The sequence below is a fragment of the Dendrobates tinctorius genome, unplaced genomic scaffold (genome assembly GCF_039654945.1).
Source record: "Dendrobates tinctorius isolate UK_male_01 unplaced genomic scaffold, ASM3965494v1 ptg000064l, whole genome shotgun sequence".
NCBI lineage: Eukaryota > Metazoa > Chordata > Amphibia > Anura > Dendrobatidae > Dendrobates > Dendrobates tinctorius.
In genome coordinates, this window is record NW_027361732.1 from 10,882,197 (window position 1) to 10,900,649 (window position 18,453).

General features: G+C 42.4%; 1 protein-coding gene across 1 annotated transcript in view; it reads right to left on the reverse strand.

The window, feature by feature from the left end:
- The window catches only part of CCDC122 (coiled-coil domain containing 122), a 49,782-nt gene that overhangs the window by 20,859 nt on the left and 10,470 nt on the right, over positions 1-18,453 (reverse strand). Inside the window, exons 2-4 of the mRNA XM_073580296.1 lie at positions 14,272-14,482; positions 13,080-13,192; positions 3,711-4,109 (exon numbers count right to left, since the gene is read on the reverse strand). Of these exons, the coding sequence (XP_073436397.1) occupies positions 3,711-4,109; positions 13,080-13,190 (510 nt within the window). The 5' untranslated portion in view covers positions 13,191-13,192; positions 14,272-14,482. The remainder of the gene's footprint in view (positions 1-3,710; positions 4,110-13,079; positions 13,193-14,271; positions 14,483-18,453) is intronic.

Below are 18,453 nucleotides of genomic sequence, written 5' to 3' on the forward strand. Positions count from 1 at the left end.
AACAAACATTTGCAATTGCAATAATTTTCTTTGAGAAATACTTCAGAATAACCCATTGAACGCTGCTTATAAATTTTCCCCATTTATTCCTTACATAATTGCAAAGAAGCTACGTGTGGGAAATTATGAAGTTACTGACAATGATTCCTTTTTTAACCACTGATCTTCTTAGCATGCAACATAGTGGTCAGCAACAGGAAGCATCAACTGAGTGGAGATTCCAAAGTAGCCAATTGTCGATGTCTGCACGAGTATTTCAGTTATTACACATTATCATTCAGTAAAGTAGACCAGCCAGAAAAGAACAGCTGACTGAGAAAGTCCACTGGCAAAAGGGAAGTAAACAGAACACAAGTCCTGGTGTTTGTAACAACCTTTCGCAATTCTTTCTGACGTGTTTACTTCAGACTTCTTCAATTAGCTAAAAGTGAAAAAAAATTCTGAAATATTTTACGCATTTTCATAAATCCTCACTGGACTTTTGAAAAGGATGTGAGAGCTATTTTGACATGTGTATTTTATTAAAAAAGAACTTGTATTTGCCATTAAATAACAATTCTGGAGCATCTTTTCTTAGAAAACTACATTGAGCCATATCTCTAGTATTTTGCCCACAAATTTATTTTTTTTTTAAATCTTGGAAGAATGGTTGTTACCAGTAGTGTAGCTACCGGGGGGGGCAGAGGGGGCAGTGGCCCCGGGCCCCGCGCTCTGGTGGGGCCCACCCGAGCTATGCTATGTAACTATATTGGTGTGCAGATCGCGCCGATACAATTACATGCTGCAGCAGGGAGTGAGTCATGTGACCGCTCTTCTGCAGTCTGTGGAGTGTGGAGGAGAGGGGGAGGGGAGGTCACTCACCCAATCCTGGCTGAGCGCGCTCTCCTTGAAAGCTCCCTGCTGCAGAGAAGTCATCAGCTCCAGCAGCAGCCTGGATGCAGGAGGCTCTGCCTGCTCTGCACTTGATTGCTTCTGACTGAGAGGAGCCTGAAACCTGAGGAGCGTGCTGCTCCAGGACCCGTGGACACTGCCCACAGCATGGGAATTGATGAGTATCTATATTAATTACTATTTGAAGTCTCTAATCTGTTGCTTTGGATATATACTTACAACTTACTGCTATTTGGGTGTAATATTCATTACATGATGCTCTCCTTACGTGTTACATAGTTTTCAGGCACTTTGCAGTGGTCACTGATGGGCTATATGGTGATGCTTTGTCTTGGCCTGGGAATTTACTGCACTTTGGGACTGAGAGAAAACCAGGAAAAGTACAAACTAAAGTAGAGATCGCACTGCTGGCTGCAGTCATTGAGCTGTGCAGAGAAAGCGGCGCATCCTCTCTGGCAGGCAGAGGGAGGGTTAAACCAGTGTATCGATCACCTTATCTCGGCTGTTTGTGCTGGCGTGTTATTAACCTACCCGTTACCAGGCTGACAGCGAGTCCTAGAGGATTAGGGTATGTGCACACGTTGTGGATTACTCTGCGGATTTATCCGCGCGGATTTAGCCAAATCCAACGGGTAAATCCGCAGGTTAAATGACCTGCGTTTTAAATGCGGATTTTGTGCGGATTTCCCCTGCGTTTTTACACCTGCAGATTCCTATAATGGAGCAGGTGTCAAAACGTTACGGATTCCGCACAAAGAATTGACATACTGCAGATTTAAATCTGCAGAAAATCCGCAGCATGTGCACTGTGTTTTTCATTTCTCATAGACTGTACTGTACAACGCACCAGAAACTGCTGCGGATCCGCAGGACCAAATCCACTGCAGATCCGCAGCAGAATCCGCAACGTGTGCACACACCCTAACTAGTGTTTGCTGCTCCCAGAGTGCTCCTACTGGGAAGTTAAGTCTGGCACTTGTAGTGCCACAGCAGCAGTTAGTGCTTGATTACAAATAGCTGTGGAATAGTGTTTTTCAATACAGCGATTGTTAGTGGCATGGACATTTTACTAGTGTGATATATTAGTATCAGTAATGCAGGTGACTTATTGTTGGAGTGAATCCTACAATGTAGTGAGCTACAGGGGGGAGGGAGGTCACCCCGGGACCAGCGCTTTGAGGGGACCCACCCACAGCACGCCAATAGTGTTACATTCTGTGGCAGATCAGGCAGAATTGATCTCCCTGATCTGCCACCCGGCCGCTATGGGGCCCCTGAGCAGGCGCAGGGGCCCTGCTCCAGCAGTGGGTCCCCATCTGTCATTGCAAAATCAACTGTGTTGGCTGGATGCCATTTCAGCTGACTACATTGATGAGAGAAGGAGCATTACGCTCCCTCTCCCATCATCCCCCTCTCATCAGCTTCCGATCACTAACGCCAACACTGACAGGGGGTCGCAATGTCGTCACTACTCGGAGCCTACAGTCAGGAGATGTGCAGGAGCTCGCAGCAGTGAAGAAACCAGGAGGAAAGGTGAGTTTTGGATTTATTTTTTATGAGGCTGCCTATGGGGTGCATTATATAAAGGGCTGCATTATTCTATAGGGTCTGCCTATGGGGAGTGCATTATACTATATTGAGGACTATAGTGAACTTGTCTGGCACATTATACTATATGGAGGCTATCTAGCGGGCCATCATACAGTGTGGAGATTACAGAGTTGGAGCTATCAAACAATTTGGGGAATACTAAGCGGTCAGTGTATATACAGTGAGGGGGATTAGACTGTGTATAAGAGAGCATCATACTGTGTATAGGGGAGCATTATACAGTGTATAGGGGAGCTGTACAGGGGGGGAGACTCATGACATTATTAAATGTAAAGTGGGCACTTATTGTTATAGGGAACTCAGGTAACTGTGACTGTCAAAGGGGCACAAATGGCGTTATTACTTTCTAGGGGACAAAATATGGGCACTGTTTTCGAGAGTTGCTTTAGAATTTAGAGGGCACAGAGAACCACACAGCAGGTACAGTTAAAGGGACACATACAGCAGCAGCGGCTCAGCATTGGGGTATCAGCGGGGTAAGAAGTTTGTGCAGGTAGGGAGTAGTCCCATTGGTGACAGTGCTGAAAATATGAGACATGACATGTATCTTTGTTGTAATCTCTGCAGACGAGTCCTGGCTGGAAGAAGTTGTCATGTTGGTCTGGGCCAAATGGAAAAGTGAACGATTCCATCAGAAAGAATGTCAGCTGTAAGTTACCATCTGTAACTGTGCTGTGATCTCTTATACTGTATGTTGTGTAGGACGGGTATCTACCACTCACTATATGGCGGTAATATCAATATTGGTCTTTATTTAGAAATTATATTCAGCAACAGCACGGTCCTCTGCTGAGGTTCTCCTCCACTATTATTGTGCGTCACCGAGTTGTAATCAAAGTTACCTGGTTGGGGGCCCACTCAGAAGTTTCGCCCCCCCGAACCAAAACCCTAGCTACGCCTCTGGTTGTTACCATTCTCCTTGTCAAAGTAGTGTGTACCTACCCAGAACTGATGGGACAGTGTGAGATTGTGTAGGGACATAGCTTCAACATTCAGTTGTCAATTTATTCATACATTTCTAAAGAATAACAAAAGAACAGCACAATGTAGAGCTCCACCAGCGTTGTTATTTTAGGTTGAAAACAAGTATTTGTCATTATGTTTTAGTGTACTTATTAATCATCACCAATATAGATGTTATGTTTTTCCATCCATTATATGCTACATAGCTCTACATATATTATTTTCCAGATAATTTAATTACCAACCTGCACTTGTTTTACAGCAGGGCTTCCGGGATTATGCAAGTCAAGGATCATTTCCTCCTTCTGCTTCTTCAATATTTGAACCCTTGTTCGTTTCTTATTAAGCTCAATCATAAACGGCAGTGTATTTTCTGCCACTGAAAACCTATCAATACTTTCTGAAATTCTTTTTCGGTAGCCATTATTTTTGGCCACAGTAGATTCCAAATTTTCTTTCTGAATTTCAACTTCTAATTTAAGCTTGATATTCTCTGCATAAATTGAGTGGTTTTTGGTCTCCAGGATTTCACATTGCTGTGTTATATTTTCAATTAAGTTTTCTTCTTCGCTAATCTTTCTTTCAACTTCTTTTGTTTCCAATAGAACAGTTTTCAGCTCTGTTTCGAGTTCATTAATTTCTGCCTAAAATGAGAACAAAATTATAAAGATAAGAGCCTATATATTGCCTATGTGGACAATAGGTATTTGTAATCTTACTAGTATTTGTTTGTGCTTCATGCAGGTCAATTCTGATGCTCTCGTGCAACCTGAAACAGGAGGTCCAATCAAAGTTAGCTGAACCTCTAAGTTTGATGGCTGGGTAGGGCCTGTGCCATGATAAACTCTACATAGGTCATAAAATGAAAGCAATCAGTGGTTTAGAGAATTAACACAAAAAAATATGGAAAAGTGAGCAAACAAGCTCTAACACCTGTATCCCCAGGTGGTTAGGGTTGAGATAATGTTAGCTCAAAAGGGGCTCCATTTTAATTTTTTTCTATGGGACACCTTCACCTCTATAGAGCGGGGAAAAAGTATTTAGTAAGCCACCAATTGTGCAAGTTCTCCCACTTAAAAAGATGAGAGAGGCCTGTAATTGACATCATAGGTAGACCACAACTATGAGAGTCAAAATGAAAAAACAAATCCACAAAATCACCTTGTCTGATTTGGCAACATTTATTTTGCAAATTATGGTGGAAAATAAGTATTTGGTCATTAACAAAAGTTCATCTCAATATTTTGTTATATCCTTTGTGGGCAATGAAAGAGGACAAACGTTTTCTGTAAGTCTTCACAAATTTAGCACACACTATTGGTGGTATGTTGGCGACTGTTCTCACATGCCAACTAGAATGAGAAAATAGTTGCAGATGTGAGCTGCCCCATAGAGTAACACTGGGCTGAGTGCTATGCAATGTCTTATCGCACAGCACTAGGCCGTATTGTACAGTAGTGTGACTCCGGCCTTAAAGGGAATCTGTCAGCTCATGCAACACCCATCCAAATAAAAACAATTTCATGTGTGAGTAGATTCTAGAAACACAAGTGAATCTTTTTTTAATCAAAAACAGTGCTCTGTTGCAGAGAAATCCATTTTAGAAGTGATATGCAAATGAGTCTGCCACTGCTCTGGGTGGGACAGAGAACTTCCATTGCCTCATCGCCCAGCTCCATTTTAGGCCTAACTCCACCCTGTGGACACTGTAGCAGTGTTAAAGAAGCCTTCCCATGAATATATTTTTTTTCATTAAATGTGTGTTTACCTCCATGTAATGTATAGTGAATGTATTAATATACTTTCCCACCACTGCTGTCTCTGGTGTCCAGTGCCATTCTGCTTTCTTTTCAGTGATGTCACAGCTAACCAGACTAGCCGGCTCACACTATGCTCTATGGTTGAGTCAGAAGTCTCTTTTACAATGTAGCCTAAGAAGCCTCCAGGTCATGCAGAGCGCAGTGTTACCCAGGTAGTTTGCAGAGGGGTTACGTCATTGAGAAGAGGAGTAGAACAATGCTGGATCCTGGAGATAGCGGCGATAAGTGATGTGAGACAGTGACCGGCATTGTTGTAAATGATTGGTATGTGTCGCAGGGGAGGAGGTCCTCAGCACTATAATCCTGAAATGTTGCTCTGGGACCGATAGTTCTACAAGCCTTGTTTTTGTTTATAAAGGAGGGCTTACAGGATTAGCCGGAGAGCTGGGCGGGACTGGCTAACCACACACCCCTCCCTCCTATGGGGGTGGTTTTCAGCTACATAATGTGACTGTGGTTTGGTCACATGATCTGTATTGTAAGGTCCTGAAGGAGGACAAGTCTCTGTGTTGGAAGGTCGTGCGAGTGGACCGGATTCCTGAAGAGCACATGGTGAGACCATGTACCTGCAGAGCCTGTGACGGCTGTGTTGGGGAAGCTACCGAACTTCTAAGGGTCTGGAACTGTTCGTGTGGGACCTTGCTGAGCAAGTCATCGCACGGGACAGTATTCCTAGTAAGGCAGTTTCCTAGGGAACCTAGGACTGACAAGGAGTCAGCGTGTGGAGCAGAGCTCCTGGAAGGTAACCCAGAGTATGGGGGACTGTGTGTACTGACGAGGTCAGTTAATGAACTGTGCGGTCACCCATGGTAACTGGGTGAAGTGAGGTCCAGTGTGTTTAGAGACTGCAACTTAATGTTGTGTATTATGGAGTAAAACTATGAAAGGGACATTGGCACGGCGTGCGGTCTCCCACGGTAACTGGACAAAGAGAAATCTGGTGTGTTTAGTGACTGTGACTTAAAGTCATGTATTATGAAGTGTTATGGACTATGTGATAGGTCTGTGATGTGCAACATGGCCTACAGTCGTTTATGCTGAGTCTAAATAAACTGCATGGACTGTTTAAGCAAGAAAACATTCCTGTGTGCCTTCATCCAGTTGTCAAGCTAGTGTCCCCCAACACATTCAGCAAGCGCCATCTTACAGTTAGTATATTAATACATTAACTCTACACTACATACACACATTTAATGATGAAAAAATATTAATTGGAGTGCCTCTTTAACTAACTGTCAATCAACTATTGGAGAGCAGAGTAAGCGAAGAATGAGACAGCTGTGTAACTTGGACGAGGATCGCAACGCAATGCTTGGACTGGCCGGCAGCTTTCCCAACCCGATCATGACAGCATGTTATTTTTAATTCTTGTTTTTATAAAAAAAAAATAAGACAGTTTAGACTGATATCACAATTCACCTTTTTATACAGATTGGTTGGCAATCTAGGAATTATGACAGCACTTTCTGCTAACAGAAAGAGGTACAGAGATTGTAAATGCAATTTTTCTTTTCTATCAGTAAGTAACTGAAGGTGAATCTCCAGATGCAGTAATACATTTTACACAGATCTAATTAATAAATTTATTTTCTGAATATTTATTAATACTGTACATTAGGGCTTTTAATAGGAAGTTGAATTTCGCAAAGGTAAAATGACAGAAATTAGGACATGCAAATTGAGAGATCACAAATCTCTTCCCAGGTACTCTCTGGTGATGCATGAATAGCAATAATTGAGAGGCAGGCAGCACAGATTGCTGCTTTAACTCATCCATCTGGGTTTTTTCTTCTTCGATGGACAGCTTAATCTTCATACAGAAAGAGATTTCCACCATATGTTTTATGGTATTAAAGTTTCAGCATTGCTTCTTTTACTGCATCATGATGTTAATTACCTACTATGAAAGTTAGAATTATACAGATTACATTATTACATTTCAAACCTGCTTAAACATGAAAGTTCAGGTTCACGTTTGAAGACCATTATTAGTCTTCATAAAAAGTTGAATAACTTGTACTTATTTTGTACTGATCCTAAGTTTCAACCTGCATTGAAGCCCAGTGCTGCATTTCCAAATCTTCCAGCATTCATTCCTGGCTCAGTGATTGCGTAGAGCTTCCTCTGGTGATATACATTTGAGGATGTGTGGTCTTTACACTAGAACCTATGAAGTAATTTGATTTAGATAGAACACTGTTAGCAGTACAGTAGCTTAGGTAAGCCCTTATCGGTATGCACAGCATAGTCTTGGAAGTTAAATGAAAGTAAATCTAGAAAGTTGCCTTCACTGTTTATTAGGGTCCGTTCAGAAGAGAGTATTAAAAGTCCATATGTGTCCAAATGCAAAAAGGGTAGTAAGGACCAATGCAAGTCAATTTGCTAGTTCACATGAATGTTTTTAAATGTGGACCAATGGTCTGCGTATGAAAAAATCGCAGCATACACTACTTTATCAATCAATCAATCAATCAAATTTATTATCGCCAAGTACATATTACATATATACAAGGAATTCTTTGTGGCAAAGAGGCAACATAATATATAACAACAGATACAACAAGTAACATCTAACAAGACAGATACAGTATATAGTCTACACATGACGATTTAATTGTTGAACAGAGAGTGGATAGAAGCTGTTCATATGGCGGTTGGTGCTGCATTTGGGGACTCTGAAGCGACGTCCTGAAGGGAGTAGTTGGAATGAGGAGTGTCCCGGGTGAGAGGGATCGGATGAAATTTTCAATGCGTGGGATCGAATACTCTTATCATAAAGATCCTGGATTTTAGGCAGGGGGAACCTATAATTCTCTCTGCTGTTCTGAAAGTCCCTTGTAAGCAGAGTTTGTCATGCGCAGTGGCTCCCCCATACCAGACTATCAGAGAGGAACAAATCACAGATCTGATGACAGCATTAAAGAATAAGATCAGCAGATTCTTAGACAAACCATATCTTTTCAGCTGACGCAGGAAGAACATCCTCTGTTGTGCTTTTCTTATAACAGCATCCACGTTTTTCACCCATTTAAGATCATGAGAGATGATAACACCAAGGAATTTGGTCTCTGTGACCCTAAGAACCACTTCGTCATGGATGTAGATTGGAAGTATCTCATGTTGATATTTCCTAAAATCCACAACCATCTGAGCAGTTTTTTAGTGTTGAGTACAAGATTATTGGCTTTACACCAGTCACATATTCTTTCCACCTCACTCCGATACAAGTCTTCAGCATTTCCCCTGATGAGACCAATCAGTGTCATATCATCGGCAAATTTCAAGATTTTTACTGAGTCTGCTGAAGAGATGCAATCATTCGTATAGAGAGAAAACAGTAACGGGGACAAAAAACACCCCTGAGGTGCCCCGATGTTTGTGACCAAGGTGTCCGAAGTGAATGGTCCAACTTTTACACTCTGTATCCTGGCTGTCAGGAAGTTATAAATCCACAAGCATAAGTTGAGAGGGACTCCAAGAGCTACCATTTTCTTATGAAGTAAATTTGGATCAATGGTATTGAACGCTGAGCTAAAGTCCATGAAAAGAATCCGGACATATGAGTGCAGTTCATCTGTATGATCCAAAATGTACTTCAGTGCCAGATTGACAGTGTCGTTTGCCAAACGATTCTCCTTATAGGCAAACTGAAGCGGGTCCCATAGCTTCTGCGTGAATTTTATCAGGTGGGACATCATAATTCTTTCAAAGACTTTCATAGCTACAGATGTGAGTGCTACTGGTCTATAGTCGTTCAACTCAGAGGATCCCACTTTCTTGGGGACAGGGATAATTGTGGAATTTTTCCAACACTGAGGTACAACGCACTCTTTCAGTGACACATTGTATATATTTGTCAGTATAGGGGCAAGCTGGGTAGCACATATTTTCAGACACATTGGAGATACACCATCAGGGCCAGGTGCCTTTTTGACCTTAAGTCCCTTCAGGATGCGTATCACCTCTGCCTCGGAGATCACTACTTGGGTGTTGCATAATGAATGATCTTTATATGAACAGACTGAGGAGCTTAGAGATGAATAGCCACTGTGTGTAGAGCTTGCGTCAAATCTGCAGTAGAATTCATTTAACTCTGCTGCCAGACTTCTGCTGGGGTTCACTATAGTGGGGTGGCTTTTATAATTGGTGACCTCTCTTAATCCTCTCCATGCAGATCTAGTATCTTTTGATGAGAACCTTTCCTCCAGAATCTTTGCATACTCGTGTTTGGCTAACTTGATCTCTTTAGATAGCGAGTTCCTAAGTTTCTTGAATTCAGTAATATCACCTGCTTTATAAGCCTCCTCTTTTCTCTTACGGATCAACCTGACTTTATTTGTAAACCACGGCTTGTTGTTTCCCCGAAAGTGGACAGATTTGGATGGAATAAACGTGTCTTCACAAAAACGGATATATGAGGACACTGCATCAACCCATTAATCCAGACCCGAGCATGTTTCCTGGAATACCTCCCAGTCCGTGCATTCAAAGCATGCTTGTAGTTGCAATTTTGCCTCCTCAGACCATGTCTTCTTTGTATAAACTGTAGGTTTGGATGTTTTCAACCTTTGCCTGTAGGCTGGAATTAAATGAATTAGACAATGATCTGAAAAGCCCACTGCTGCTCTCCTCACTGCTCTGTAGGCCCCTTTTATGACTGTATAGCAGTGATCAAGCGTATTGTTCTCTCTCGTGAAGCAGTTTATATGTTGAGTAAATTTGGGGAGATCCAGGTTGAGTTTTCCTTTGTTAAAGTCCCCCATTACGATCACAAATGCTTCTGGAGATCCTTTCTCCCATTCTGATATTTTGCAAGCTAATTCACCAATAGCAGCTTTAACAGATGCTTGAGGGGGAATATATACTGCAACCAGAACCATAGATGAAAACTCTCTTGGAGAGTAAAAAGGTCTACAATTGAGTGCAAGGTACTCTAGATCTGGAGAGCAACCTTTTCCCAGTATGTTAACATCACAACACCAGCTAGTGTTGATGTAGAGACATACCCCACCCCCCCTTTGTTTACCTGAAGCTACACAATCACGGTCAGCTCTGTAGATAACAAAACCAGGTAGATCCAGACTACAATCAGGGATGGTCTCATTCAACCAGGTCTCAGTAAAACAAAGAGCAGCTGAATTGGCCATATCAGATCTCATGTTACAAAGTAAGCTCAGATCCTCCATTTTGTTAGATAAGGAATGGACATTAGCCAAGTGGAGTGAAGGAAGAGCTGTTCTGAACCCTCTCCTCCGAAGGCGTGCCAGGACGCCTCCTCTCCTACCTCTCTTGCAGTACACCTCCACAGGTTTCACAGAAGTAATGGATTTTATGTACTCAATTGTTGAATTAGCAATCATGCTGCAAGAAGGGGAGTCCATGAGAAATTGCGGATGATTCCAGAATAATAAATCGTCCGTTGAAATCATAAGAGTAGGTTTACAGAGTGCAGTGGCCATGATTACACTCAGCTTGTAGCTATAAAGACTGAACAGTCACAGCTTAGCAGAGTTAAATGTACAACTTTCCATAAAGGGTGCTCCCAGCACTGCTGGGGGGGAGGGCATGGGTGCAACAAGACAGGGACATCAGGGGACATGCCAACAGTCAGTCCAAACCTGCCCAGCTCACCCCTTCAGCTCCACCTGGACCACAAGATCTCCAGAACATCTCCAGCACCGCACACTTCACCAGCTTTCCTATCCCGGGATCATCTGCATGCTGGAAATGGGTACAAGTTGTAGGAAAGTTGGCAGGCAGCCAGCAGCTTCACTCTCTCCCAGCTGAAACCAGGCACGGAGCTCCACGAGGACAGAAAGACACCGGTCCCAGCTGGTCGCAGTCTCCACACTACTCCTAGCTCTGCCGAATCCTGTAGCCCTACAGCTCCACGTGGACCACAAGATCTCCAGAACAACTCCAGCACCGCACACTTCACCAGCTTTCCTATCCCGGGATCATCTGCATGCTGGAAATGGGTACAAGTTGTAGGAAATTTGGCAGGCAGCCAGCAGCTTCACTCTCTCCCAGCTGAAACCAGGCACGGAGCTCCACGAGGACAGAAAGACACCGGTCCCAGCTGATCGCAGTATCCACACTACTCCCAGCTCTGCCGAATCCTGTAGCTACGCAATGGTGAGTGAACCAAAGGGAGAATTAATAATTAAACGGGGTAAAAAACTAAAAAACTCAGGAGCCTCATGCCAGAGCAGCCATCTCTCGGCGCTCCTCCTCCTCCTAGATTTAATTTGTATTTCCAATCAGACTCATTCATTATACATGAATGGATGTGCAAAAGACAGATCACATCCAGGTCACCATCCATGCGTTATGCATTTTTCACGGATCCTTTACAATTAATAACATTGGAAACTGTATTTGTGTTTTAATATTTATTAAATTGTTCATGCCTGCCTGTGAAGACATTAATTGCATCTTGTGTAATGTGAAATATGCCATGCATCTTTGTAAACACCGTGTCATGTAATGTATTGTGTATAGAGTGTGTTAAGTAATGTACAGTGTAGGACACAGTATAAGATAGGTAGCATAGGGATAGATAGTTGACGGTAGTTTAGGCAATGACAGTAGAGTAAGACAGGATTAATGCTTTGGACGAGCCCCTAGTTGGAAGGGTTTAGTGTTAGGGCAAGTGATTGCTTCCTGTAGTTAGTGAAATAGAGTTTGCAGAGTAGAGAGCAGTGCTGCTGTGGAGTGATCCATAAAAGGAGAGGAGACATAGGACCAGGGATATGAGATCCTGAAGAAACCGATGACACAGAGTGGCCATTCAGAATTGCGTCCTTGTATAGGACGACAAATCACGAGAAACCATGAGCTTGCAAACACCAAAGGTAAGACCTAAACATGATTAAGCATATCCAAAAAGACACAAGAAGTTGAGCCATAAAATATTAAATTTTATTGAAGCACAATGGCCAAAGAATAAAAACACATTAAAAAGAGATATAAGTCCAATATAGCCAGACAAGGTATGTATGTACATATATCTGACATATAAAGTAAATGCTAGTAGGAGATACAAGGTGTCTTAAATAAAGCATCAAAATGACTGCTAGATCAACCTACACATACAGTCTATCCTCTCTGAAAAAAAGCGGTTTTACATAAATGCACTATTCAACCTATTGCACAATGTTAATTAGCATGTAGCGTGCTCAAAACATATAGTGAATATAAAGACCAGTGTCTATATCTAATTGCTTGCTGTACATACTGAAGCCTAAGTTTTAACTGCAGCTGATAATAGCTAAAGTGAGCACAGTATCCATTGTGCATAGTGCCATGATCAAAACGGCCAGTAAATGACATAAAAGAATGCAGAATATATAGAGGAGACATACAACCTTGTGAGGCACAATCACCGACGCGCGTTTCGCTCTTGCTTCGTCCCAGGGGGTAAAGTAGCAAGAGCGATGATGATGATGCTCCATTTCAGGAAGAGGGCAGAGACTGCATCAGTGACCTGTGGCTCAGAGTAATGTGGCCGTCAAAGGGGCACAATGTGGTCACTGGTTTAGGGTATTTACACAGGGAATAAATATTTTCTAAGTGGCAATTTTACCATCTAGAAGGCACAAAGGAGGCATTAATACTATGACAGGGGCACAGGGGTGAGCATTACCATTAAGAGTATCGCTGTTTTTGCACCACACAGCAGGTACTGTAATAGTGCCACATATAGCAGCAGTGGCTCAGTATTGGGGTATTTTGATGATATTCTAATGTTGTGAGATGCACCTGTATTTACTACATATGACTGTGATTACTCACTTGACATTGGCTGAGCTCTTGCCTGCTTTTCTGTATTTCTGAGGCTTGACTTTGCTGCTGTTGAGCCACTTGCTTTGCTACTTCTGTTAGTGAAGATGCTGCTTCTGCCATTTCTTAAAATGAGAGGAATTTTAAATAAATTATAGCTTCATGGCTATGGCGGCATCGCTTGACACTGAAATGGCAACGACCCATTGTAATATTGGATGTGGTGATTACCTATGATGTCGCTTTGCGATCTGCGACAGAGACACACGTTTCCAAATGTGTCTGGTCACAAATCGAACGCCACACACTTGTCAAAAACTTCAATGTAAGTTGCACGTGATATACAAATCATCAGCTATTTGGCTGTTATATTTACAGCAAAAATCAGCTCTAATTTAGACACATGAAAATTGCTGTCGATCGCCACGTCACCGTCCTGTAGTCCTAGCTTTATGGTTCAGAATGCTGATAATGAAATTTTTAAAGTGAAAACGTATGATAATGAAATTTATGTCCTAGTAAATGCTCAACAATGTATATTCTATAGATATTGCAAAACTGCTGTCATATTCTTATATTCTTCACATACATAGGCTACGTTCAGACAAAAATGCAAAATGTCAGTCAATGTGCCAGTTTTCTAAATCATGGTATGCACTACTCTCATCCATTTTGCATACAAATGTGCCAACTGTTATATAGCTCATCTGAGTGTCCACAATGCAGACAAACATAAAGAGCTGCACACAAATGCAACCGGACGTCAGCAGTAATGCCCCTTACCTGTTGATAAGTGCTTAGCCCCATAGGGGAAAAAAGTTCTGGATAACCCTATTAAATCACCTTTCTACAGTGGGAAAGAAAACTATGCTGCCATCTGCTGGCTATTGATGAAAAGCTAGTTACATTTTTGATCAAAAACCATATGGTGGCAGGACTATCAATTATGTCAAAGAATACTTATTAAAACTTTAACATCGGGATCACTACTCTTGGAAATTATATAGGCCTTTTATCATATTATGCTGAAAAAAAAGATAAAAACAAAACTGTGAAATAATTCACTGTTTTGCTGGCAAATGCATAAACATCTTTGCAAAACTAAATTAAATGGGTCATTCCTATCTTCTTAGATGACTATTCCTAAAATGTACATGTAAATACAAGCAACTTTGCAATTTTTAATTCATTCTTGACATATTACCTCTTGTCTACAGTTTGTTGCCTTGGAGACCGACCACCGCTGCTGGACAACAGAACATGCAAAGTGCTTACAATCTTTTTTCTATTGAGTTTGCAAGCACTATTTGAAGCTGACAAGAATCGCAAGAACGAAGTTGCCTTATAATCCTGGAATCTTCAGCACGGTGTTTACAAGCTAGACAGCTGAGATGGTTGGTCTACTACGCAGCAAGCTGTAAACAAAAGAAGAGAGTTAATATCTCAAGAATGGTTACAAATTTTAATAAGCACTACATTGCAAACATTTTTAATGAAAATCCCACAGGAATAATAAATATAAACCGCAAAGATGAAAAAGTGAAAGGGACAAGTGGACCAAATGCAGAGATGCTCACCTACCAACCACAGCCGATGCACGTTTCACTAATGCTTTGTCAGGGGTATTGCTTTAACTAATGCTACATCAGGCATTAGTGAAACGCTTGTCTGGTGTAGTGGGTGAGCATCTTTGCATTTGGTCCACTATTTGTTGTCCCTTTCACTTTTTGCATCTTTGCACTTTATATTTTTTGTTGCTATGGGATTTTCAAATAGTGTTGGCACCTTCATTTTTATTTCCATTGTTTGATTTGTACCCTGTTTACACCCTCCACTTTTTCTTTACTTTGATACATATCATTACCATTTTTCCACATTCAGGGATTTACCAGGGTACATCTTATGTGATCTACTTACCGTGTTTAGATATTATTGAATGTATCGCATACATTTTGTCTGTTGCTCATCCATCATTTGCATATCTGCTTTTAGCATGTTGGATATTTTATTCCCACTTTACGTCACCTTCTTTTATTATCTTTTTAACCATGAGAAATTGTAATAATAAAGATTTATACTATTTTCAATAATCATTTTCCCAGCACATCTTTTTTTATTGGCTTTCTTGTTCTAGGTAAAATAAAGTACATTGACCTCCCTTTATGGTATTTTCATGACTAACATACCCAACTTAATAATGCCTAGAGAGAACTCCAATGAAGCTTAAGAGTGGGTGAGAGTGGACAAGTACTGCGTACAACTGCCGAGGCCTCAAATAATTAGGAACTGAAGTCACGCCTTTACACAAATGAAGGAGATGTTTAGTGAAGATAATTTATCCCGTATCCGCAGGGTTAATGCGTCTGACCAATGGTGTTCCCACGATCAGTAGAACAGAGCACTTTCATCCCAGTTAGAGTGAAGCTGCAGTTCTTATGTTTTACCACTGTTCCATTCATTTTCTATGGGGCTGCCATCAAAGCTGCACTTGGCAGACCAATAGAGAATGAATGGAGCTAAGCTTATGCACTGATGCTCCATTGTAATGGGGATAAAAAAAATGCCCCATTCTGCAGATTGGAGAGGTCTCATTGGTCAGACCCAAACCAATCTGTTATCGCCTTTTTTTTACTGTCTTTAGGTGCAGGTGTCCACTATTATTATTAAAGTCCACACCAAATATGCAATGTGTGAACCTAGTGTAAGGGCGCCAGTACACTGCGGTATTACATCTATGTTTAGCATGTAGAAGAATTAAGGCTTGTATGGATGTTCAGTGGGCCCCTAGAGTATTTCTATGTCTTATTTGACAGGGTTATTTACTATGTCTGATTCCGACAGGTAAAAAATGATGGCTTTCTCCATCTGACTCTGTAAGCACGCAGCTATGCTCCCTCTAGAATCTTCTAGGACCGACTAGGTTCCTACATACTTTGCTCGATACAGCAGACCTCAGATCCTCAGCTCTGTATTGAGAAGCCACATGGCCCTTGTGGACTGCTGCTCAGTGCTTGTGTGCCCGAGCCATAACTGATAGTTGTGGAAAACTTTCATAAGGGTACTAGTAAGAAAATTGACTCTTCACATACTGTAGTAGATTAGCTGAATGTTCTAAATGTTGTTGAACTTATTCTATGTGAGTGCCACATTTCATGAAATCATGACACTGTAAGGAGATAGACCGGACCGCGGGTACCTGCATGCCAGGTCCGAAACTGAAAGGGCTGCATCCTCTGTTCCCGGGGGGAAGCCTGAGAGGAGCGGACCTTGCCCTGAAGTCTGGGGGAAGCCCTTGGGAGACGGAGCTTCCTGCTGACAGGAGGGGTCGGGGAGAGCCAGAAAAGGGCACGCAGCAGCAGGGGATAAAAGGAAATAGCACGCGAAGGACTTCAGTCTGGCGCTGGCGGGGAACAGCGCAGAGAGCAGCGCACAAGAGCGGTGATCAGCATGCTCTGCATCCCCCACCTGAGAGGACTGACTAGGCGACGGGCTGTATGGAAGGAGCCCCTGTTGTCTGCGGAGCAGAGTTGTGTCAGAAGAGAGAGTTGTCCAGAACAGAGCTGTGCCAGTAGAGCTGTGCCAGCAGAGAGAGCCGTGTCAGCAGAGCAGAGCCATGCACCCAGGGCGGAGCCGAGCCGGGTGTCGCAGCAGACCAAGAGAGGAGTGCTCTGGCCGGGATTACCAGCACCAGACAGACCAGCATCACCCTACACCAACAGCGGGGACCAGGGAGAGCTGGACGTGCGGTGTGTGTCCAGTAACAGCCAGAGAGTACCAGGTGCCGTGCATGAACTGACCATGAGTACCGCCCACGCGCTGCCTAAGAGAAACCACACATGACTGACACACACCCTGACGTGGACACAGAATAGTTGTCCTGACCTTTGTGACCTCACTACATCAGTTAAGACAGTTAAGGAGCCCCGTAGGGCTCATACCGTTCTGTGGCCCTTTCCTTTAATAGCCACAGCAGTATATGGACTAGGGGCAGTGGAAGGTACCAGAGACCGACCACTGTTACCGGAAGATGGGGTATTGTCATCTACCTGACCCCACTAGAGAGCACACCTCGCCAGCCATTGCGTAACAATTAAGTTTGCAACAGGAGCTGCAGTTTAACGACTGTCTTACATCTATGCTAACGAACTGCCGTCATCTGAACCGTTGTTATATCCTTTGCCTTTAATGTACCGTTGTGTCCTCTGACTAACCCTTTATCTCTTGACTGTTTAACTATTTACCTCCCTGCGTGGAATATTCCCCTGTAAATAAACCTGTTAACCCATGCTCTGCCTGCGTCCCGTCACTGCATCCCACGTTCCTGCTCGTACTCTTACAGCACCATCAAGTTTTCCAATGACTGGCCCAGACATAGCTTTTATATTGCCCTCTCTATAGGATATTTCATTTATGGTGTTCATTACTAAAGCAAACTACCCTTTTGACAATTTGCATCTGGAATTGGAGGCAGCAATATAAATTTACATTGTTTATGAATGATTACAAGCTGTAAAAGATTTCTGAGCTTGGTAATAACGACATCAAACATGATTCTTTTTTCAGCTCCTGTAGTTTACAGTCTGTTTTTATTTGCAAAGCTGCCGATATCATGCAGGGTTTTTTGATTTCCCACACTTGTCTTTAATAGGGCATCCATATGTTTCCGTTGTACGACAATCAGAGCAATAATTGCTGCTAATAAAATTACTATACTTTGCAACAATTTGAACAATTGCTTAAATTATAGCAAAAGATTCTGTAGTAAAATGTGAGAAAAGCAACTCCCACAAAATACAGTCCTCAACATTTAAATTGCAACAAAAAGGGAAAATTATTGAATATTAGAAGAAGTATTAGTAGAATGATGTAAATTACAGGATGGATAGACATGTTAATGATATGCAAATGATGAAAAAATGAAAACAAATTTTCAAAACATTTGATTTATTCAGTATGGATTATGAGCACCTCACACAAAAATACTGTACATACTTACACTAATTGGCATGCTCTTAAAGAAGCAGTCTGTCAGGAACACCGCACTGCACTTGTTCACTGAGCCAGTGCGCGTGTCCTGAGTAGAACAAACTATGCTAAACTACCTGTGGAGCTGGGCATCAGCAGTGGAGATGCCTGCTTCAGGCAAACAGGACCTGAAGCACGTGACTGCCAAGGGGCGGAGCCAGCTGCAGGTCTCCCAGAGGGAGCAGGAGCAGAGAGAAATGTCGGTCAGAAATAAGGATCCTACCAGCAGGTATAGCACAAACAGAAGCGTGGATGAGCGCTAGACAGGAGGGATGTCAGGGACAGGCTAAGGGTCACAACTGTACGGACAGCAGAAGTACCATGGGCATAGACAGGAGAATCACCAGAGACGTAGCCGAAG